Below are 24,261 nucleotides of genomic sequence, written 5' to 3' on the forward strand. Positions count from 1 at the left end.
TTTCGCTGGCATTTAAAGTCAAGCACGTCGTCTCACATGTAAGAAGGGACAAATCCAAAACACATGTAAACACGGCGCAAGAGATCACTCCCTCCGGTGGCGTTCTTCCACACATGGCGTGACAGAAAGGACATGGAAAGGTCACGTAACTTTAGCGGGCCCTCCCTCGCACACAAACACTTGCGTCACGGGCCACACAAAGCAACACAAAGCAACGCAACACTCGCATATGAGCTCCCTCAATCAGCACTTGTCTCCTCATGTCTGGTTTATTTGTGCAGACGTGAAGGGTGCCTTCTGCATGTCTGCCACTAGGAGTGCTGCAGCTTAGCAGTTGGAGAGCGCCGTATGCTCGGCTACTGCCTCCGCCTCACTCTGATCCTGTGCAGAGGAGCTGACACTCCATAAATGCACGCACACAGACACCTTCTTCATCATCCACATGGTTGTTTTTTTTATTGGGAAACAATTGGTTCCACATGGTGTGAACATATATTACGTGCGACGTAGCGATAGCTACGCTAACGCAGAATATGTTCAAAAATGGTGAAAGTAAATCATAGCATCAGCAGCATATGATGCAAAAACGTCACTAAACGAAAAGCGAAGTTGCTAACCTTGATAAGCTAACATAAATTTGCATCCATGTTATGGTAATTATGAACCTTTTAACACATGGAGCATGAAAACTAATTTCAAAATATTGTCAAAGTTCACGGTTTTGCTCAAAAATTCTACCTGCCTTGATTTCTTTGTCTCTGTGCAGGGAATTCTGTCTTGTTTTTGACAGAGCCGTGCAAGACAAAAAAAAGTGTCCTGCAGCAGCTCCTCTGTCCTGTTTGTCCAGATCACAGCTCGAGAGGGTCGCGACCTCCCAAAATACACTCTAACCTGCATGCTGTAAAAGTGCTAGCCCAGTGAGAGGAAAGTTGTAGCGCTAGTATAAGTGTCACCGCAGCAACACAAGGTTAAGCTGGCATTTTTTAAAAACAGGCCACACATTTAGGATTTGATAAAAACATTATTCTTGTACTGGAGCAGTGCAGCTAAAGAAATGATACAAAATGGGAAAAAAATGAATTTGGGCAATAAATCAATACAATTTCATGGAGCCAATATTAAAGGGATACTTGACTCATTGAGCCATTTTCAGCAGTAAAATTGTTTTATTTTGTCCTGAATGGATTTGATAACTTTTTTTATTTTTCTTGTACAATAAAAAAATAATAATAATTCCACTTGCTGTCAACCAAAGATAACATCACCTGTGCTAAGGAAGTGGGTAACGACCAATCATGGCTGTTTTCTGGGTTTGGTCAGCAAACTGAGCCATGATTGGTCGTTACCCACTACCTCAGCACAGGTGATATCATTTTCAGTCAACAGGAAGGGGAATTTTTTTAATTTTAAGATATTAATGGTACATGAAAAACAATAAAGTTACCAAATTAATTCTGGACAAAATATTAACTTTTTGCTGCTGAAATAATAAGTCAAGTATCACTTTACGTATTATATCATATGTTAGTGTTTTTTAAAGTGTTTCAGCCAGTATGAAGTTGTATATTTCCTCTTATATTTGACTCTGTCAATTGTGGCCATAACACAACAGGGTTACACAAACGCGCATCTACACCCACTCCCCTGTCACTGCCAGTGGTCCTGCCACCAATGTTGAGCAGGTGACCTTTTCTTTCGGCTAATCCACACCAAAAAGCCCTAATTACTGCTGCCGCTCCACCAACCTCTGCTGTCCCAATAATCAATACAGCCGATTGACCGGCAGATCACCCCGTCAAGACGCCGACGCCCTACATGTGGCTCAACGTGTGTGTGTGTGTGTGTGTGTGTGTGTGTGTGTATATGTGTTAGACAGTGATGGCATTTCCACCATGAAGCAAAACAAGCATTCTTAAGATGGAAAAAGATGAGAAAGTTAAAGAGAAGCTACTATGTAAAGAGCGCCTGGTTCGAATATCCTACCTTTAACCTTTAGCAGAGTCGCTCACCTCACCCAAAGAAAATACGGCATCAGGTATGTATTGTATACAATAAGTACTGTCATTATTCCAACATACGGTGGCAACTGAATTAATAAATATGGTGCTGTTTGTGGGTTTCTCAAAAGTCACGATGCAACAAACCCCATCAAGTCATGTACTGCATTAAAACCCTTGATGAGGTGTAAGGACCTAAAAATAGACCACAAAAATCCTGTGGCAGTTTTAATCTGATGGTTTTGAATTTTGGCGGAAGTTAACGACCATTAATTAGCTGATTCATTTTTGACCTTGACAAGACAAAGGAGTGCTTCAGTTCAATGTTAACTAGTAGCAAGGTAAAAAAAAATTCAGGTTGCAACAAAACATATCAATTAATTCATCATAGCAAGGTTTTGCTAAATAATGATGATTATAAAAATGATAAATAAATAAAGCTCCAAAGAAATCTCTACCTTGTATCCTCACTTCCACATGCATCTTTGGAACATTTTCCTCATGTTTGACTTGAGTTGACTCAAATCATAGTGGTAAACACCAAGACTGGTGGAATCTCGGTAGATAAATTAGTTTTTGGTAATAATAACCTTGACCTTTAGATGAAAAGCTTACAGCAAAGTTGATGCCAAACGAACACAGCATTAAGAACTTCATTTAGTGCTTTTCCAGGTTTGTAATTCTTAATATGTCATATGACAACACAAGTGATGGGCACAACCAAAGTACAAATACTTTTCCAGTTTCACTGTACTTATGTTAATTTTTTCATTTTTTTAGTTATTAGTACTTTGCTTGAGTATTTATATTTTTCCGAATACTTTTAATCGCTAAATTTGAAAGCAGATATCGCTTCTTTCTACCGGTTACTTTGTCAACAAAGGATTGCTACTTTGACACAAACATTCATTACCTCTTTTTTTTATCATGATTGATTGTACCTTCCAAAAAATAAAACTTATACACCAAAACATTTGTGTAAATGTGATAAAACCACATACTACAAATAAGTCATGTTATCAATGTAGCAACTGTAGCTAACATCGGTTTGTTTACAGTGCTAATGATAGCTTAGTATTGCTAGCATTGATATTTTGGTGAATCTAGATATATATTAACTGTGACTATAATGACTATGCACTTTCACAATCATCTGAGAATCTTGCAAACAGTTTTTATGCTACAAACTGTCACTTTAAGTACATTTCAGAGTCTGTATTTGTTACTTATACTAGGAGATAAATCAGTTTCTCCGGTTGTTTTGTGTGTGTGTGTTTTTTACACAGGTAGCTGCACTTCTTAAATATATGCAGGTGTGCGGACAGTAACTATAAGATGAGTTGACAGCATAGTATGCACATCACCCAGTGCACTGCAACATTTCCTCACCTGTATTTGCTTGTTGTTGACGTAGCGGCCGCAAAAGGCCCGAAGACACTGCAGGAGGAACAACAACAAAAAGTCAGAAACAATGTTATCAGACAGGAGAAGGAAGTTCCATTTTCGATGGGGCTACAACAACACAGCCATATCTGTGAAAACTCCATTTCCTCCCGTGTTCTTTCTCTCCGTGTCACTCTCGCTGACAAACTTTGATTGTACGAGACAAGTTAATGAAAAGCTACAGCGCAGAAAGAAGGCTGCACCTGCCAGCGTGCATACCTGCAGGCGCGTTTGTGTGCTTGTCTTCAGGTTCTCCTGCACACCTGCAGCCATGACGAGGAGGTTTGAGAGTGATGAGATGTACAGGAGACGGTTGCTTAATGTGACAAAAAGCTGAGGCAAAGAAAGAAAATTAGATTTTAGGAACAAATATGTGAGAACTAATCATTAGCCTACTAGCATAATTCAGTGTCATATTTAAACATATTAAGTATCAGAGCCTTGGGTGTAAATAAAATAATCTTTTTGAAACAAGCGATGTACTACACTACTCAGTGTTGTTGCTATGGTGACAAATTATAGCTGCATTTTGGCTAATGTGGCTAATCTATGAGCTGTGGTTCCGTAGTAGGTCAAAAGCAGTCAAGAACTTGCAAACTGTCCATAGTTATGATGTAAGGATTTTAACCTTACAGGGCTCACGTGTTTGAATTCTTGGGATTTGTAATTAGAAAACAGTCGTGGATGATGAAGTAGACAGCTGAAGCATTCCCTGAAGTAGCAATATATAAGGCTTTAATGCTATCTATTGACATAAATAGGTGCATCACGATGATATAGTGGCTGCACGGGTAGATTTAAAAGTGTCCTATCGGCGTTAAAGCTGCAATAAATAAAACGTGCAGTGTCTCGTATAGCACAAAATGGCCGTAATATATCTGTGGATGTGAACAGATTCAATAACAGTGACTCAACAATTGCCCTCAAGTCAATAAAAATGTGTGTATGTTGTTGCTCCATAGAGTACAATAAAATTTTTCAAGTATTTTCCTTATTTCTAATGGACCTCCACCAGAGAACCCATTTTATACAAAATACCAATTGGCTGACCATAACATAATACCTGCTGCATAATTATTATTATTTTTTTTATTTTCAAGGGGAAGTCAAAAAAATTATTTGCAATGTGTGAACACAGAGCCATTAATGTCTAACTGGTTGGCAACAAAAGTGAGTACACCGCTAGGTGAAAATGTCAAAAGCTTCTATACGTGTCGCAAAAACTGTTTTCGAATATTGTTTGACAGTTTTATAGCTATAGAGCATCTCTATGTAGAGAAAAAATATTTGCTTCAGATCCTCAGAGTTATTTGCCGTTAGGTGCCGTACTGAACTTCCATTGTCCCGTATGAGTGTGTGAGAGCGATAGGCCTAATACAAAATTTAACGCACCTTCTCTCAATTCCCAAACAACAACTCACATGACACCGAGGAGGTAAGAAGGACTAATTGGGCCCAACTGGGGAATTTTTCACATAGGGGTGTATTCACTTTTGTTGCCAGTAGTTTGACATTAATGGCTGTACAATTAGCTATCTGAGGCAATGCAAATAATCTTCAAACTTTAAACTTCAAAATTAAGCAAAGTGTAATTTCTTCTGTGGTGTCCCTTTTAAAGATGTAATGAAACATTTACATAAATGTGTGTGCATGTGTGGACTGAAGACATGCAACCCCACAGAGAGCTGCCCCAGTCAGGCCGACCCGCTGAGTGAAAGCCTGTGGTAATGTTTAGTTTTCGGGGTGAAGAAGAAGGTGAGGAGGGGGGAGGAAGGAGGAAAGGATGAGCGGATGACAAGGTTGAAGTTGTGTGGTTCGACCGAGAGTAAAGAGAAGTCTGAAGGGGGGGCGGGACGGGTCACAGAGGAGCGACGGCGAGAGGGAGGCAAGGAAGGATGAAAGGTCCAAGCGGGACAGCGTTTTCAGGGAGAGGTCCCACTTGGTCTCGTCAGTCAGCCGTCGCTCACTGACACCTGAACCTCCGCTGACCCGGTCGTGACTGCCCCTGCGGTATAGGAGATATCATGAGGGGGGCTCACCTTTGGCCTTTCAATCGCCACCACTGGCAGCTCCAAAGAGCTTCACCCAAGTCCTTCTTCACTCTCTTCCACACCTTCATTCCTTTGCAGCAGCTCAGACCTGAATCGCCTAAAGTCCATTATAAACCTAATAAAAAGAATATTTTTACTTAAATAGAGGGCATAGGCGCACTATTGCACAATAAATGGAAAGCCAATAAAAGTGCTACATTTAAAATGCAGCCTAAAATGGTCAAATGTATACTTTACTACTGCTATTATTGGCTATAGATCAAAACCAAGCAATAGTTTAGTCTGTGTTAGGACGTTGATATGGATGGATGGATGGTGAAATGGGGACGGATGAATGGATGGATGGATGGAGGAAAAAGGGGCAGATGGATGGATGGATGGATGGTGAAATAGGGGCGGATGGATGGTTGAATGGATGGAGGAAAGAGGGGCAGATGGATGGATGGATGGATGGATGGTGAAATAGGGGCGGATGGGTGGATGAATGGATGGAGGAAAGTGGGGCAGATGGATGGATGGTGAAATAGGGGCGGATGAATGGAGGAAAGAGGGGCAGATGGATGGTGGAATAGGGGCGGATGGATGGATGGAGGAAAGAGGGGCAGATGGATGTATGGTGAAATAGGGACGGATGAATGGATGGATGGATGGATGGATGGATGGATGGATGGATGGATGGATGGAGGAAAGAGGAGCAGATGGATGGATGGATGGTGAAATAGGGGCGGATGGATGGATGAAGGGATGGAGGAAAGAGGGGCAGATGGATGGTGAAACAGGGGCGGATGAATGGATGGATGGATGGAGGAAAGAGGGGCAGATGGATGGTGAAATAGGGGCGGATGGATGAATGGAGGAAAGTGGGGCGGATGGATGGATGGACGAACGGACGGATAGACCGATGCCTCAATGGAAGAGGGATGAATAGATGGATGGATGGACAGATGGAAGAGGGGAAGATGGATGGACAGACGGATGCGTGAATGGAAGAGGGGTGGATGGATGCATGGAAGAGGAATGAGCGATGCATGGATGGATGGGTGGATGGATGGATAAGGGGAAGCTGGATGGACGGATGACAGAAGGATGGATGGACAGGCAGAAGGATGTCTGAATAAAGAGGGATGGATGAATGGAAGAATTATGATGGATGTATGGATGGGTGGATGGATGGTGGAAGAGGGATGGTGGCTGGATGAATGGACAGATGGCTATCATGACGTAACGTAACCTTCTTCCATTCCCGTGTGTGCTGAAATAATGGTACTTCTCTTTCGGACTTTACAGACAGCAAGACACAAACGCACACACACAAACGCAAACACACTCACGCAAACACACACACACATTCTTGCATCCTTGGAGAGTAGGGCCTAATCCTGGGTTTACATTGTTAGGACAACAGGGATAATCCTGCTAACAGGGTGTTTATCTAGAAAGTACAACCACTGAATCCTCAACACATGCAGTATTGACCCAAAGCCCGAGAGCAGGCAAGACTGCGAAAAAGACTGCAAAAAGAGAATGAAGCGAGACAAACATGAGTGGGAAGTAATGGAAGGTGACAGGGGACTGCAGCAGAGCACAAGCAGACTGAGAGACGAAGATGATAAAGGAAGGGAGATTGTGTGCGGATGAAAGACGGTCTGAGCTGTCAGGCATGCAGATGAGAGCGTGATGGCATCAATGCAGGACAGGACACAGGCGCTCCCTGCGGACCACGCGCACCACTGAGAACACATACGCCAAAGAGCATTTAAGCCTTCATTAGCGATAAAAAACACGGAGCACTGAAGAATGCTAATATGATAATACAACAAGCCACGCTGGGACTTGAGAGTCACATTAGGATGGATCTGCTCTCAGCATTCACTCAGTGCAAAGTGGTCATCATCAGCGAGGCATGTATTTGTGAGGAAGGCATGAAATAATGGAAGGCATTAGAAGCCAGATGCACTCAAATACACTGATTAGCGGCTCATATGAGTCCAAAATTATTTGTTAGCAGAATTAAAACTACATAAAAAGAAATGGGTGTTACTAATAGCTTTTTTCTATTTCTTCTGCATTATATTAAACTACTTGATGTACATTAGCATACATAAGGAAATGTATCACATGATATTGGTTGGAGGAAGCATACATCCTACTGATGCTCTATTTAAAAAAAAATTTGGATTTTGGAAATATAGGAGCACTGTGGGATCCTACTTGGGAAGTAGGCTACTAATACCCACTTTACTACATTAAAGTCTTAATATAAATAACATAGGATGCATTTGCATGTATTGGTGGATATCAAATTTTGAAGCAAACTGTTAAAGTATATACTGTAGATGGGGTATTTCAGGGTACATGCATACAGTATACAAATATGCTTCCACGCTGACATTTACACCTAGTGCAAGTGTGTTACGGTGTATATAAAAAGTGTACACTCCTTATCAAATGCCAGGTTTTTGTGATACAAAAATTGAGACCAAGATAAATCCTTTCAAAACCTTTCCCACCACTAATGGCACATTTTAACCCATACAACTCAACTGAAAAAAGTCCAGAATCATTAAACTGTTATATTTTGCCATATATTCCAATCATTTAGGGGTACGAGTTAAGGTTAAACAATTATATTTCACGTTACCTTTCATTCATCTTTAAAGTAATAAACTTTGTCATGCAGTCCGAGGCACATTTCAATGTGTGCTATTGAAATAAGATACTGTATGTCAGCAATAAACATTTGGGGTAAGGGAAGGTCATACTACATTAGCATTTTCCAATTTTCTTTACTTTTTGCGTGATTCATAGTTGTGTTTTGAAAAATAACTTTTGCATAGTTCTCTATGTCAGCTGTTTATCATCACTGTGCACTACATTTTGTACGTCATACTTGATGAGATGAGGCTCTACACAGAGGTCATCCTTTCCTCCAGAGAGATGTGAACTTCAGTGGCGAGCTGCCACTTTTGCATCTAATGCGGCATGTCACAATATTGCCGCGTCTGGCGTTAACTTCCTCTTGGAGGAGGCTGCTGAGCCGAGGTGGGGGTGGGAATATCGGCAGAAGCGCTCCAAGTTTAGCATGCATGTCAGTGCCTGGGGACGCTCCCTGAGCCAAATGCCAGTCTATAGATCGCGGATGGGACTAAAGATCACATCATCGTCCACCCGGACATTGGTGACACTGGACAGCGGACAAGGGAGAGAGGGTGGACCGAATGATCCCTGCCAGGACGAGCTGTTATAGACAGCCACTGTCATTACAGGGCAAACATGTGCACAATCCCCTCCCCACACACACACGTACATAAGGCGTGATGGCGACGTTATAGACAAGTGCTGTCATTAGAGGAGTCTCTATGGAGCTGAAACGATAACGACCACTGGGGGAGGAAGGGGAGGGGGAGGGGTGAAGATGAGGGCGACTGGCCACAGTGTCCACTTGCAAGCAGGTGAGCATGTGTAACACATACACTCTGAAAACAGTTAGGTCAAAAATAACACAAATTGGGTCAAAAAGGGACCAAATCTACTTCTGGGTTGTTCAATTAACTCAAAAACTTGGGTCGGTTCATTTTTGACTGAGTTAAATTGGGTTATTCAATTTGCCCAAAAAGTTGGGTCAAATTATTAACCCACAAAAGAACCCCCAAAAATTGGGTTGCATTATGGATTTTTTTATAATGAGCCAACCTTTTGGATTAAATAATTCAGAAAGTTGGGTCAGTTCATTTTGGCAAATGAATAACCCATAAAACAACCCAACAAATTGGGTTGCTTTATGGGTTATTTAAATACCCAACCTTTTGGATTAAATAACTCAAAAAGTAGGGTCGGTTCATTTTTCACTGAATTTAATTGGGTTATTCCATTTGCCCAAAACATTGGGTCAAATGAATAACCCACAAAACAAACCCCACAAAAGATTGCTTTGTGGATTATTAATTTAATTTGCGTAATTGCTCAAAAAGTGTCGGTCCATTTTTAACCCAATTTGGGTTATTTTTGACCCAACTGTTTTAGAGTGTGGGAGAGGTCAACACCCAGTTTGCACACAGTAGTAGTCCGACTGAGATGACATACACAGAAGTCATGTCAAATGTTATATCGTTTGTGCCAAGGGAATTCTGCTTCCGCAGAAGACTGTGTGCCTCTCACGCTGACTTTAAAAGAAATGAGGCGCTGCCATTAGCCGGGAAGCTAGTCGTCTGTCCACGCCCCCAACGGCGGTAATACATTTCGAACTGTGCTCGTCTGATAAAATACCAAAAGAGATTAAACTCCCTGATGCACATAACTAGACCACGTTTATGTGCTACAATAGCCACAGCAACGTAACTACATGATACATTTCCCATAAAAGTGGTGCATCTGTAAAACGTCTCCTCTGTGTTTATTTTATTTCATTTTGTATTTAATTCCCACTCTTTCCTGTTCAAATCCAACCATCCTGCCCACGCCAGTGTTGTGCTACACTGTGTCCTGTTGCCAAGCAGTTGCCAGGCAACCATCAGAAAACAGCTATAGTGCTAAACTAAGCCAACAAGCCACTGGAATAATCTTTTTTGTAAACCAGAGATAACAAGAGTTGTATCAGTCTTATCATTCCCTCCTTATCAGAAAGCAAGCATACATTGTTCCAAAAGAGTTTAACAGTATTTGTAGAAGATGGAAAAAAGTGTGCCACGTTTACACTTATCAGTGGTCATTGCTATCAGCATCTCATTAACGTGTAAATAAGGAATTGTAAGGAAGTGCTTGTTGACACCGATGAAGCATTTGAAAGCCTCCACTTCACATCAATTTGTCTGGATTTGTGCAGATCGCTTGTGTGAGATGCAAATCTCGACCGGTCCTTGCCTGGAGGGGACAGGCAGGCAGTCGATCAGTGCATACTTTCAGTGCGCTTCTCACACTTCCACAGTGGGATGCGCTTCAGGGCGTGTACCAACGACAGGCTTAGAGTTACACTACAGACTACCTGTCACTGAAACATCTCTTTCAATCTCAACACAACCTGCTTTTGAATACACAGCGGCTTTACAATCGTGTGTCATTACTGCTATCGGATCTCTGATTGGCAACTGATTGCTAGACAAAATATTACAAACAGCTCTGATTACACCCAAGATAATAAATCTAGAAAATTAATTATCTCTGTCAATGTCAATCAAAAAGTGCTGAGTTGTTTTTTGCTTCAGCTCTCTTATTGGATCTCATTTGATGGTGCAGGTGTACCTAAGTATTTGGCAAAGATGGGTCGAGTTGCCAAAGACAAAAGTGTGCTGCTAGTTTGGAATAAAGCGACTTAAAACCACAAAGTAGTTCTAAAACAAATAAATAACTACTGAGCAACTGCACTGAAAATTATAGTTGGTTGGTTTTACATACAAAAAAAGTATGGACATTGGCTGCATGCATTAAATTCTATATATTTTAAAATAAATAATAATAATAACAACAATAATTTATTTATATGGCACCTTTCAACCACAATTGCACATCCACTACAGTAGGTGGCAGTAACAAGACAAGGCAACTACAGCCACAATAACTTATCTTAAATTAACTTTTTTTATGAAGCAGTACAATGGGCAATGATGATTAATAATATAAATATTTGATTATATTGAAGACATTTATCAACAACGCTGACATTTTTTCATCATTAAAAACACAATATGAGTTCTGCTACATCTTTACCTGCTGCGCATGCATTGGAGATAGTTTTTTAATAAGTTCACCTCAGTGTGACAAAGAAACAGTATTGTTAGTTTATAAAAATATTTATGTAAAGGCAAAAAAAAATTGCATTAATGGTACTATGACTGATTTTATTCATTAAATTACTTGAGTAAATGTGGCCTGCAACTAACCACCTGTGATTACTGCTACTACTTTCATTTGTGCACCTGGTAAGTGAGCGCATTTGTCACCTCTTGTAAATGACCATCAAGGGTTGAGCGGTCCCCTTTTGTGTCAGTTAGCACATAAATTGCAGCCTAATCCCTCCCAGATTGTGTTTCCAGTGAGCACGTGAGCGCCATTGCTCTCCCTGCGCGCCGAGCAGACAGGTGGCTCACAGGTGAGCTAAAACATCCTGACAATCACGCCATGATCCAAACACTCGCCAACATGAAGACATTTCATCTCAACTTCTTTTCTGCCCTGGGCCTTTTGTGTTTGTATCTGTGTGTGGAGTAAGCCACTGTAGCTTTTTTTTCCCCCCCGTCTGCGATATGTTAGCAATTACGCCCTGGAGGCTATGTGGCAACACGTGCTGCTTCAGCCGTCAGGAGAACAAAGCCTCAGGTCCTCCGTATCAAAGTCTTGGCTCAGGCTGCAGAGTGTTATTGACAAGAGTGCTGCTGGCGTTGCAGTTTGGAGGTAGAGGCCATGGTTCAGCTGTGTGTGTTTAACAGCCTTGCGAAGTAACCAAAGGCAAAAACGTACTGGTGGAAGCACAATGTCGGAGGTCTCTGCCAAGGAAAGATTTGTTGATATTTGATGTGTTGCGCAAGATAAATCATTAACGCTGGGGGGTAAAAATGCACAACCTATTTTCATAAACATTTTGGCAGCATATACTAGTCAGAGAACATTACATTACATTTGTGCCGGTCTCGATAAATTGCGCCTATTTATTTTTTTAATGTATTTTAACTTTTGATTTGAGATCCAAGTCTCAAGAACGCAAATAGAGACCTGCTCATTTGTTTCTAGCTCCATCCTCATTATCTAGCAAGTGGGGGAACGGACAAACAACCCTTACGTAACTTCACTAGTTACAAAATTACAGTACATACACCAGCACAGAAATATATCAACTAGTTTGGCCTCATTAGTAACACGTAGCTGTCTTACTAGTGTTCCAAAATTGCCCTACTCTGAATGGTTTTATACAAATCTAGTTGGTTAGGGTGATATTGGTGAGATGATTAACCAATCAATGGGTCAAAAATTGACCAATCTGGGTGGTTTTTGGACTACCAACTATATTGGTTAACCAAACAACCAAATTGGTTAAAGTACACTTCACTAGCCCAACTGTTTTGCTGACCGTGGCCTACTGGTTAACACTTCTGAGGTTGAAAGTTCAAATCCTAGCTCTGGACTTCCTGTATACCATTTGCATGTTCTCCACATGACATTGTGCCCCCTAAAAAAAAAAATTTAAAAAAACAATTTGTATTGATTGGCCCTTTCACCAACATAGAATGGTTGAAAACGCTATCGTTCTAGATAGGTTCTTCTAACCAAAGAATTGGTTAAACACAACTACCAACTAGATTGGTCAAATTTTAAATTTTTTTGGGTGAGTTGTGCAAGGCAGTAATGGAAAAAAATTACCATACTATTAAGATACAGTCATCCTACTAGCGCGCCTGAATTGGAAAAAGAGAATAGATAAAGACTAAATAGCAACGCTTTTGAATTAATGCTCTAAAAGCTTGCCACAACTATTGGACATTTCCGCACACTAGTAGCATGTATTTCTACTAGTGCACCCTCACCTTTCTTGTAGTGGCAGTATTATCGTTTCTACTAGTGCACCCAATTTTCGTACTAGTGAGGACAAAGAGCATACTACTGCATGGCTTTGAGTCATTATGACTTGCTAATGCTATATGACATTTTTGCACACTAGCATCAGGTGTTTTTTTGTGTGCACCCTAGCTGTTGTACTAGTGCTCTTTGTCATATAGTAGTGGGGGGGGGGGGAACACTACTAATAATGTTGCACTAGTAGTGTGCCCTAGCTGTTCAATAAATGCCCCTTACTGGCCCAATTGTTTGCATTTGTTTGAATTAATCCTTATGTGATTTATAATGCGAACAGCGAAATTTTAATTGACACTAGTGTATATTGTGTGTTGCACCTCACACACATACAACCAAATCTCACACACACGCACGCACGCATGAAAATAGAGACGTCAGATAGTACTCCACCTCTTGCTCAATGGCAACCAGGAAGACTTGAACCGTGACCCTTCAACTCCAAAGCCTTTTCAGATGAAGCAAGCCGCAATCTCGCCCTAAGAAAACGGAAACTTGTTTGAGAGGTTGTCATAGCAACGCCAATGCCACCCATTTGATTTGTTTGCAGTGCTTCGACTGCAAGGCCATGCTTGAATGAGACGGCGTAGGTGTGTAACATCACAAGTGACTCATTTATTTTCTTATTAGGTGAAATGTTAAAAGTGAATATATAAGTCACCTCAGGATGGAGATGATACCATTCTCCTGAATTCCAAGAGGGAAAGCCTCTTTTTGTATATGGTAAAGTGGCCCCTAGTGGCCCTTACCATGTGCTTCATTTCTCAGCATTTTGTTCTTTTTGCTTGAATGGGCTCTTCTCCTCTGTAGCATTTTGCTGGCGAAATGACACGTCGTCCCCTCACAATGGGAATCTATGGAGATGGATGGAGGAGCGCGCTACTGTTTTCTATTGTGACCGACAAAGCTATTCCTTCGAGGGTGTTGGGGGGCCACGAGTCTGAGAGGGGAGACAGGATGAACAGCCTGTTTGTCAGGTGTTGTTACTCACATTAGTCATGTAAAAACAAAGACGAAGGAGCGACGGCCGACACAAAGAGCATCCAGCCTCCACTCGGTGTCACCCGATCCCTTCTATTCCAATGTGCGGCTAGATAAGTGTGCGCGAGTTGTTTGGAAGGGGGAAGAGGGCGCCTCATTGGCTGCCACGCTTGGGTCAAGCCAAGGTCAGGACGTGCGTGATGGATGGAGTTTGAGACCGCGGCCCTTCTACCCATCCTCTCGCCTTTCTGGGCCTCAACGCTGATAATAAAGCGGCCGCTCTGTTCACATGTCTTTGTGTGCTCGCGTCGGGCCGAGCCGGACTGCTTCGTGGAGAGGTTGGGGCAGAACCGCAGGATGATCGACAAGGTGAGTTGTGAACAAGTCAGTCGTCTTCGAACACCTAACCTCTGCTCGCTTCCCTCGCTCATACTTTGCTGCTAGCGATCTACTGTACATGCATTTAAAGACCAAAAGATTAGCATCTACTAAATAAAATGATTAGGGGTGTAATGACAAACTCTATGAATCTGAAAATTGGTTTTGACTGAAACAAATTTAATCAATACATTTTAAAATGTAGCATTCTTGAATTGTACCGCACCCCATGCATCGAGATATCAATTCGTATTTAAAGGGATACTTTAGCTATTTAGCCATTTTTAGCAGTAAGAAGATAATATTTTGTCTATAATTAATGTGATAACTTCATTTTTTTTCATAAACAATGAATACCTTTTAAAACCTAATTTTGCCACTTGCTGTCAACTATAGATGACATTACCTGTTCTGAGGAAATAGGTTACGGCCAATCATGGCTCAGTTTGCTGACCAAACCCAGAAAACAAGTGAGCCGTGATTACCTATAGGTGATGTCATCTTCAGTTGACAACAAGTGGCAAAATGTGTTTTTAAAGGTATTAATCGTACATGAAATATTATGTTGTCAAATTAATTCTGAACAAAATATTAACTTTTTAATGCTGAAAATGGCTAAATGAGTCAAGTATCCCTTAGGTATATATTACTGACAATTTGTTTTGTTTTTTTATTTATTTGCCTTGAATAAATTGGGCTTTGGGAGTTTTAAATGTTTTTACTCAAAGCAGAAGGTCAACCCCAAAACATTTTGACAATAATATGTTCTATGCAGCCCTACTGGTCTAAATATGGTATTCTGGTTAATATTGCGTTAGTGGAATATGAGTTAAGTAGCAAAATTCAGCCATTTTTATCCATCTCAGGGGGCGGCCATTTTGCCACTTGCGACTCAAGATGACATCAATGTTGCTCAGGTCTCAGGTAACAACCAATCACAGCTCAGCTTCAGAAAACATGTGAGCTGTGATTTGTTGTTGCCTGAGCCCTGAGCTACTGTGATGTCAGCGGGATGGATGAGATGGATAAAAATGGCTGGATTTTGCTTCATAACTCTTATATCCCAAATGTAATATTAATCAGAATATCATGTTTAGACGAGTGAGGTCACACAACATATTATTGTCAAGAAATGTTTAAGGTTGACTTCCACTTTAAACATGACAACAGCGGCAGCTATGCGTATCAAATAAAATTGTAATCCAAAGAATCAAACTGAATTGAGTTGTTCTACTCATAAAGCTATGTGCTATTCTTGAATGTTATCATTGTATCACCCCATGTATCAACATTAAGGATGGGCGAGTAAAGATACCAGGTATCGGTATACGTAAGACCGATTCCCAGCCTTATTTTAAGGTAGCAGTACTCACAATTTGTGGCCGTTATACAATCAGGACCTAGAAATGAGCAGAATATATTTTTTTTTTATCAATTTCAATGCAATACTATTTAAGGGAGAATTCTATATTTGGATGTATAGGTCTTTCATTACAATTATTTCTTTGTTTTCTTTGTGAAATTTTATGTATCAAAAGTACTAGTGGTGTCAGTACTTGGTATCGGTGACTATTCAAGGGAATTTGCATCTTTTAAATAAAAACTAATTTTCAAATTCAAATCGTTTTTTGTTACACCCCTAATGATAATAATAATAATAATAATCATTAGATGGTGGAGATGTACCTTGTGCAAACAAGCCAGTGATCACATGATGTCATCTCCGTCGTCACCTTCTCCTCCGTCTCTCCCTCCATCATACTGTCAATGGCTCTGTAGGCTTGCCGGCTTTATCGGCATGCGGAGACGCACATCTGTCGATGGAGGAATTCATTTTGGCTGTCAATCACAACAGGGGAGTGGTCAATGAGCGCACATGTGCCAATACCTCGACGACCCTGATGACTGACTTGTGTCTGGTCTTTTTTTTTTTTTTCTGTTGCTGTTACCTGACTAGGAGACTCGCAGTAGTAACTTTGTTGCACGTTTTGAATTGCTTATAGTGTGTGTGTTAGCAAGTAGGTGACCACAGACGGACGATATGTTGTGTGGAGTTAAACGTGCAGCAAGAATGGCCGCAGATAGCCTGGCAAGTATGTTAATTCATGCAGCTCCAATTTTCATAAGGCACTGATTAAATTGGCTTCTATATTTAAAGCTTAGCTCAAAATTAAGCATGTAGAGGTGACAAACTAATCTTGAGTCTGGGCCATATTTTTGCTTTTCCTTTATGATTGCTTATGTTTCCCTTATTATTGTTATGGCTGTGGAAAAAAACTAATTAATGAATATAAAATGGATACAAGAAGTCTACACACCCCTGTTCAAGTCCCAGGTTATGGCAAAAAAAAAAAAAAAACTTTTTTAAAAAAACAAATCAGCATTAATGTGGCCTATAACTTGTGAAATTCTAGTAGTCTTCAAGAGCATTAGTTAAAGGAAAAGAAAAGAAAAAGGAGATGGTTGCAAACGTGAGCAAACACGCTCTTTTTTTTTACTGGGATGAGGCTGTGTTCCAATCACATTAAAACTCATGTTAAATGGGAGTCACAAAAAAACAGCTTCCATTTAAAGTGCTGCTGATTAACCTCAGATGTTCTAGTAGGCTTTCCCTGACATGACTTAATTGCTGTAGTAAGTCACAAAAAATGATTTGGCAGATTGTGTCTGGCCTCGGGCTTTGAGTTTTAAAAAACTGGATTGTCTTGAAATCCTCATGCATCTTGTTGATATCCATCCATCCCTTTTCTATACTACTTCTAAGACAATAAGGTCACAGCTGATTTAAGGTGGGAGGTGAGGACACCCTGAATTGGTCACCAGCCAATCAAAGGTTTCATATAGACAAACATCCATTCACATTCACACCTAAGAATGATTTAGACTCCGATAAACTTACAGTAAGCTTTTAGAATGCTCCAAAGGAAGCTAGATTTGAACCCCCAACCTCAGAAATGTGAGGCCTTAACCACTCTATCACCATGCTACCCCTCATGGAGACAACTAAGTGAAAATGAAAATAATTTAATACAATTTAACTGTCCTTATGAAATATAAATTATTGATTAATGTGGACATTAAACATTCTTTGGAAATCAACATTAATTCAAGCCACAGCTGTAAATACAATATAGACTTCATGGAATTTGGGGTATACAATGTGTACATAATTAGCCAAATTTGTTGTAAAGTAAAAAATAAAAATATATACTGATTACCTAATGCCATTTGTATAGCATATGTCCAAAGTAAAAACACAGACACGTACACAAGTTTATTGCTGCTCTTGTCTAATGACTTTGTGGTTTTCTTGAACAAATAAAACACTAGTTGCCTTGAATCAACCTTTGCAGATTACCACGACCTGGATAACTTAATCTCCACAGACATTAAAGCATATAGTGCTTTATACTTACCTAGCAGGTGGATATTGCGTCAGTTGCCATTGACACTGAGAAGAAAAAAAAACGGCAGCAAAATCAAATTAGATAGCTAGCTCAGACAGCTACCTAAACTAGCTTGCTATGCTAGCGAAAATAGATACTAGATAGATAGCCTACAAGATTAGGCTGTGTCCAAATGTCCACCATTATGCTATCTCCTAACATTTCAGACACTATAGTCCCGCATTATATTAGGTAAGTCTTACAGTAGTAGGCCGCGTAGCCTTTATAAAATGTACCACGTTTTTGGGGCGATTTGGACAGTCAGCTAACTACTTGCTCCTCGTCTCATGGCCTATCACGTGACAACCATACCTATCATGACGCACGTATCTCCGCTTGCGCCATCGCACGCATGCGCCATTTTGATTTCCTGCTTGTCATGATCGCTCTACTTTTCAAAGTTTTTTGTGGGTAATTTTTTTAGTTCGCTGACAGATAGAGAAAATAACTGATAACTGTAAGAGGCTATAAATTTCACAATTTCATTCACTGCCGTGGCCTTTACAGGCTTTTTTGGGTCAGGGTACATTATGCAGGTGTACCTAATCAAGTGGCCAGTGACAAAATGGAAAACGAAAAGGCAACACACACAAAATAAACGCCCAAAAAAAGGTTTATTTTTTTGGGCGTTTTTTTAAGACACAATTTCAGTTTTCAAATACATATCTTTGTAAAAATGTTTTTGATTTGAAATGCATTAAAATAAAATAAACACATAGCTGCAATTATTTTATTTTTTTTACATTATATAACAAACGCCTATTTCATTTCAAATTTTAGCCAAATGTCTTTATTTCAACATGTTTTAAAAGTTAAAATCTTCTGGCGATCCAGAAATAAATTGTAATCTACACCATGCTGAAAAATGCTATAGTCAAATGTTTTTGTTTTTGTTTTGTTTTTAATTATTTTCTTATTTGATATTTTACCAAATGTCTACTTGGAGTTCAAACCACATCAATGTTGCGTCTTAAAGACATTTCCATCGAAAACAGGGCAAGTCAACCTTTAATCAGTCCTCCTCAAAGACTTTAATGGTTCATCTGTCATCGTCCAAGTGTTTATTCGTGGACCCTAATGGGAACCATCGGCCGCATCAGTCATGTTGTGGAAGTGCAACTAAAAGAATGTTTCTGTGGGACAGCTAGCTCACATGCAGTCCGCTGTGGTGTTTTGGTCAAACAGGTCCTCGGAGGTGGACTGTGACTTGTTGTTCAGGTGCTTGTTTGACCAGTGTGGTCTGTTGTTTGGGCCTGAGTGTGTGTGCGTGTGTGTGTGTGTGCTGTGACAACAAACTCGAAGTTTGACCGTGGGATGACCCGAGGCTTTCTTTTGGGGGTCAGCTGCGTTTCCATGCCTTTTCCAATTCACTCACTTGGCTCCACAGGGAACCCGAAGAGAATTAAGTCAGTGAGGCCTAAACTTTTTTTTTTTAAGTCGTTTCAGAATAGTTTTAATTTTTTTAATCACTAATGGTAACGCCTGGATTGGCTGGCAACCAGTTCAGGGTGTACCCGGCCTACTCCCGATGCCAGCTGGAATAGGCTCCAGCACCCCCGTGACCCTTGTGTGGAATAAGGGGTTAAGAAAATGGCTGGACTAATGGTAACGTTCAACTTCAATTACCCATGGCCTATTTGTTTGTATTTGTAAACACTTTATTTTAACGATAATAGTTATTTTATTTTATTTCTCATTTAAAAATAAACTTGAAATCTCAGCTATTTATTCGTTTGCCAAGTTTCAACGACGCGAATGAGGGATGTTTGCAAAAAGAGACCTAATCTGGAGGGTAGGCAATTTGACGCTGCTGATATAAATTGTGTTACTAGTTTTAATTTAGATAAAAACATATACTGCATATTTCCAAACATATTTTGACTCCTAAAAAAATTCTAACAAATTTCGTAAATGACTAATTCGTTCGGTAGTTCAAAAAAATAACAATAAAAATAAAACAAGATAGAGGTCCACAATGGGGAAACTTTTAGATTTAAAAAAATAGATTGCATTGTCAAATGTCTATTTTTAAAAAGTATTTCCTTACCAATATGACACGTACATTTAAAGCAAACACGGTTAATAATATTATCATTCTTGAAATGGTGCCTACCGTTCTAAACATTTTTTTAAAATAATTATCATATTAATTATTATATAATAATAACAATACATTATTTGATACATTTATGATCAACTTTTCCAGACCGTTATTCAAATTAAATAAGGCCATTAAACAACGTGGTTAAAAGACAATATGTTGTTTTTCAAGCATTTATTTTTCACAAACAATATATGCATGTGAAAACTGCATAAATGGGATATTTGAAAACAGTTTTAAAAAGGCAATTAGAAAAGACAGCGGAACTTACAGTCTTGCGTGTTTTGGCTGCAGGTCCTCACAGCTCCAAGGGAGCCGATCCTGCAGGTGGATCCAGGTTCAGGTGAACTGCGCTCATTAATCATGCTTCTTCGGGCGGTTTTTGCCCTTTTATGGTAGGATGGACTCGCATGCTGCACGCCAGGAATTAAAACAGTTATAGGGGAAAGCGAGGGGGAAGATAAAGGACGCATAGAAAAGAAGAAAATAAAGAAGCAACCATAGTAGCAGCAGACGAAATCTCACTTTCAATTAGTTTTAAAAAGGATGACGTGAGCGCCTCTGCAACTTTTCACCGACCCTCTTGTCCCTATTGGCGCGGTTGATGACACTTTCACGCAAGTTTGGGCGCTGAGGAGCAGACGCTGACAGGGCCAGTGGGGCTACATCCTCGTCGATATCCTAACCTCCATGTTTGGATCAATACTGCTTATTTTTGCGTCTCCAATAAGGTTGTCATCGCGAATGACAGCAAAATAATGTCATTACCTCTCACGGGAGCGCGCATGGCTTAAACCACAAATGTGACGTCATTGTGCATTAAAAATTAACACCACGTGAAACTAGTAAGAGGTAATCTCACTTTAATCATCCGTATGACTGACCCGTAAACGTTTGAGGTGTTTGGTTAAATATACAAACACATAAGCCTGCAGCACGTGTCAGGTCCAACTGATAAAACTCAGCATCCCGATAACACGTGAACGCACCATGCAACTTCTGCACAAGACTTTCACACAATGTGCGCAAAGATGTGGATTATGATGATTGTTGTGACTTTGGCACATTTGATGTCAGGTCCAAAGAAGTGAATACTGCACATTTTCTGGACAGTTACATGAATACAAGATAGAAAAGACAATTACAGCCCACACGGTCCATTTTGCTTACATGTCAAAAAGTGCACGAATTCCTCAAAAATGTCCAAAGTTAATTGCGAACGAGGCAAATGGCTCTTAATTGGAGCAGTAAGGGTCAGCCCCGGTGGAGGACCCCGCGGAAGAAGGAGGGGAGGGGGTGGAAGGAGCCGAAACCGACTTCTCTGACGCCACGTCGTCCATTTTCTCTTGAAGGCGCTCGCCGGGGTCAGAGGGCACGACCTTGACCGGGAGCAGCCCTTCTTTTTCGCGCTTCTTCTGCTTCATCCTACGGTTCTGGAACCAGATTTTCACCTGAGTCTCATTCAGCTGCAGCGTGGCTGCGATCTCCACGCGCCGCGCTCGGGTCAGATACTTATTGAAGTGGAACTCCTTCTCTAGCTCGGTTAGCTGCTTGGTGGTGAAGTTGGTCCGCACAGTGTTGGGCTGACTTCCGTAGCCGTAGTCACCTGACCTCCCTAAAGGCAAAAAAAGAAAAAAAACACCATGGGAATTTTGAAGGCACAATTTGCTCTCATAGGACGTTACATAAGGTAGACCTCGGCAATTAACCTGCATCATAACATGACATCCTTAACTAATTATGTGAAGTGTAGTTTGGAGATGAACTCTAAAAACAGTTGGGTCAAAAATAACCCAAATTTGGTGAAAAAGGGACCAACTCAACTTTTTGGCTTTAAATAATCCACAAAATAACCCAAAAATTGGGCATCTTTGTGTGTTATTAATTTAATTTTTACGAACTTTTTGGGTTACATATTTCAAAAAGTTCGTTCGGTTCATTTTTCACCCAGTTCAATTGTTGTTTTGGTTATTTGTTTGACCCATCTTTTGGGGTAAATTAAATAACCCACAAAACAATCCAACAAAACCGGGTTGCTTTGTGAGTTATTATTTAATTCAACCCAACGCTTTGACTAAAACAATTCAAAAAGTTGGGTCGGTTCACATTTGACTAAAATTCTGTTGGGTTATATAATTAACCCCAAAAGTTGGGTCAAACAAATGAACCCCAAAACAAGCCCAAAAAATAGGTTGCTTTGCGGGTGAAAAAATTGCATCGGTCCATTTTTTACCCAATTTGGATTAATTTTGACCCAACCGTTTTTAGAGTGTATCTAATGAGATAAGTGACCCACCTGTTTTGGGGGGATTCCTCTTGACTTTCATCCAATCGAAGGTCTGTGCATTGGAGGCTCCCTCCGACAGAGGGGAGCAGCATCCGTCCAGGTGTGCCGCATGCAGAGGGGACAGAGGGTTCGAGCACCCTGGAAATGGGGTGACTTGCTCGTGCCCGCCTCCGTAGGCCGGGTGGGCATACTGCAACTGACCCAAAGGGGCCGCACTGTAACCCTGGCGATGCTGCGCCACCACTGACGTGGAAAGGTTACCCGAGTACACCAGCGGGCCGCACTGTGGGAAACCCGCGGTGGCGTCTACTTCCTGGTTGAGCGCGTAATGGTTGTAGGACGCGCAGAAACTTTGCGAGCCGTAGCCGGAGCCGTAAGCGAGCCCCAGGTTCCCCGCGGGGGGCTGGTAGGAGCCCGGCTGCTGGTGCTGGTGGGGGTGGTGGTGGGTGTCGTCCGGGGAAGCCCTGTTCGCCATGAAACGGTCATCCGCGCCGCAGTTGTTCACCGTCACGGCGCACGACTGGAAAGTTGTAATCCCGTGATCCGGGTGGAAAGCTCTCACGGAACACGACCCACCCTCGCTGCCCACTACCGAATAATCTAAGAAAGTGCTCATTGTGGCATATTGGACCCAAGCAGGGAGCGCCTGGAGCACCTCTGATCTCTCCTCTCTTACCCCCCGAGTGACCGTGCCAACATTTACCTATACTCTGATATCAGGAGGAAGGTGAAGGAGGGGGCAGCTGACCGATATCAATGAACGGGCGTGGTCACGTGGGTCGGGGTCAGCCAGTGAGACACTTGAGCTTATCCTCTCAGCCGCTGACAGATTGCTGTTTGAGTGGCTATTTAAATTCCAGCCGCTCGTCGATCAAGGTGACGCATCACGCACTCGTGCGTTGGCCGAGCAAACAATGAACGCTGGGCGGCAGACGGTGGCGGACGGCGGACGGGGTCGCATGCACGGGGATGCTCTGTGGAAGCCAAGGCGGATGCGTGAACTCTGACCTCAGGTACAAGTCTTTTTTTAGGGGAAGCGATCGTGCATGATGTCATTAAATAGTGGAACTATTTTCTTCAGGATGGATGAATGTCTCAATTTGTGTCACTGCCCGAGGCTATCAGTGTCCCATTCCGATGCCAAATGTTTCACGCTTTAACACTGCGAGGGATTTACTCAGCAAATATTGTCACAGCGGGGCACAGAGGGCAAATGTTTCACTCCATTGACACCCAAAAGAAGCCAGTGGAGGATAATGTTGTTTCTATATGACTTTGTTTCCTCATTAGGGTCACATTTATCTGCGTATCAGCGTTGCTGTAAGGTGAAAGAAACTACGAGATGTACTAATAGAATATGCCATTAATTCAGTTTCCTCTCAGGGTCAACTCTGACTTAACTTACACGGTGTGTGTATTCATTATACGCCGTGATCAAATGATGTGATAATGCGTGGCCAGCGGCGGTGCAGCTCGCGCGTAGCCTGCGGGTTGATTACCCTGTTAAAAAGTTCATCAAATAAAGCTGCTGGGGAAATAAATTAATGGGAGATTGTGCGGTGGGAAGAGAGAGTGCATGGGAGTGAGTGGGAGTGGGAGCAGACCGGAGGGCAAGCTCTTTACTGAAGCGGAAGGAGGGGGGGGGAAGAAAAAGAGGAGGGAGAAGGAAGGGAGGGGCGCATGAGAGAATCATTCGAATGGTTGAGCGCCATTAGTGGTCAAATGTGGAATTACACCTAAAATTATTATTTTCTATCACCATTTAGCCACAAATGTCTGAGGACATGGAGTAGAATGTAAATTGGCTCAATTTGATAAAGTATTTATATTTCTCATTGATTTAGTAGTCGAATTGCACCTGCACAAACTAATAAACCACGAGTCATATAATATTGCACTTTCTTTGTATTACACTATGGGTAAAAAAAATGGGCCGATGCTCTACTTGTGTCAATTTGACCCAACTTTGAGTCAAGAAATGGGTCTTTTAGTGTAAAACAACTCATAAAAATTTGAT

At 41.2% G+C, this 24,261-nt stretch overlaps 1 protein-coding gene and 1 long non-coding RNA gene across 13 annotated transcripts in view; both read right to left on the reverse strand.

Moving 5' to 3' along the window:
* Positions 1-20,360, reverse strand: part of LOC144037480 (uncharacterized) — a 70,105-nt gene extending 49,745 nt beyond the window's left edge. For 9 of the 12 annotated variants that reach the window (XR_013288914.1, XR_013288918.1, XR_013288913.1 and 6 more), the window contains exons 1-6: positions 17,827-18,137; positions 16,097-16,224; positions 13,445-13,530; positions 5,480-5,606; positions 3,660-3,773; positions 3,387-3,434 (exon numbers count right to left, since the gene is read on the reverse strand). This is a non-coding gene — a long non-coding RNA (uncharacterized LOC144037480). Of the gene's footprint in view, positions 1-3,386; positions 3,435-3,659; positions 3,774-5,479; positions 5,607-13,444; positions 13,531-16,096; positions 16,250-17,826; positions 18,138-20,228 lie in introns of those variants that run through there. The other 3 variants (XR_013288910.1, XR_013288912.1, XR_013288911.1) reach the window with 3 other exon arrangements.
* A 476-nt stretch (positions 20,361-20,836) lies between these two features.
* hoxa1a (homeobox A1a) lies at positions 20,837-22,935 on the reverse strand. Its single transcript, XM_077548838.1, has 2 exons — positions 22,254-22,935; positions 20,837-21,572 (listed from the first exon to the last, which is right to left on the reverse strand). The coding sequence occupies exons 1-2, from the start codon at positions 22,858-22,860 to the stop codon at positions 21,193-21,195; spliced, it is 987 nt and encodes a 328-aa protein (XP_077404964.1). The 5' UTR covers positions 22,861-22,935; the 3' UTR covers positions 20,837-21,192.
* Between the last annotated feature and the right edge of the window lie 1,326 nt (positions 22,936-24,261).

This window comes from Vanacampus margaritifer, chromosome 17 (genome assembly GCF_051991255.1).
Source record: "Vanacampus margaritifer isolate UIUO_Vmar chromosome 17, RoL_Vmar_1.0, whole genome shotgun sequence".
Taxonomy (NCBI): Eukaryota; Metazoa; Chordata; class Actinopteri; order Syngnathiformes; family Syngnathidae; genus Vanacampus; species Vanacampus margaritifer.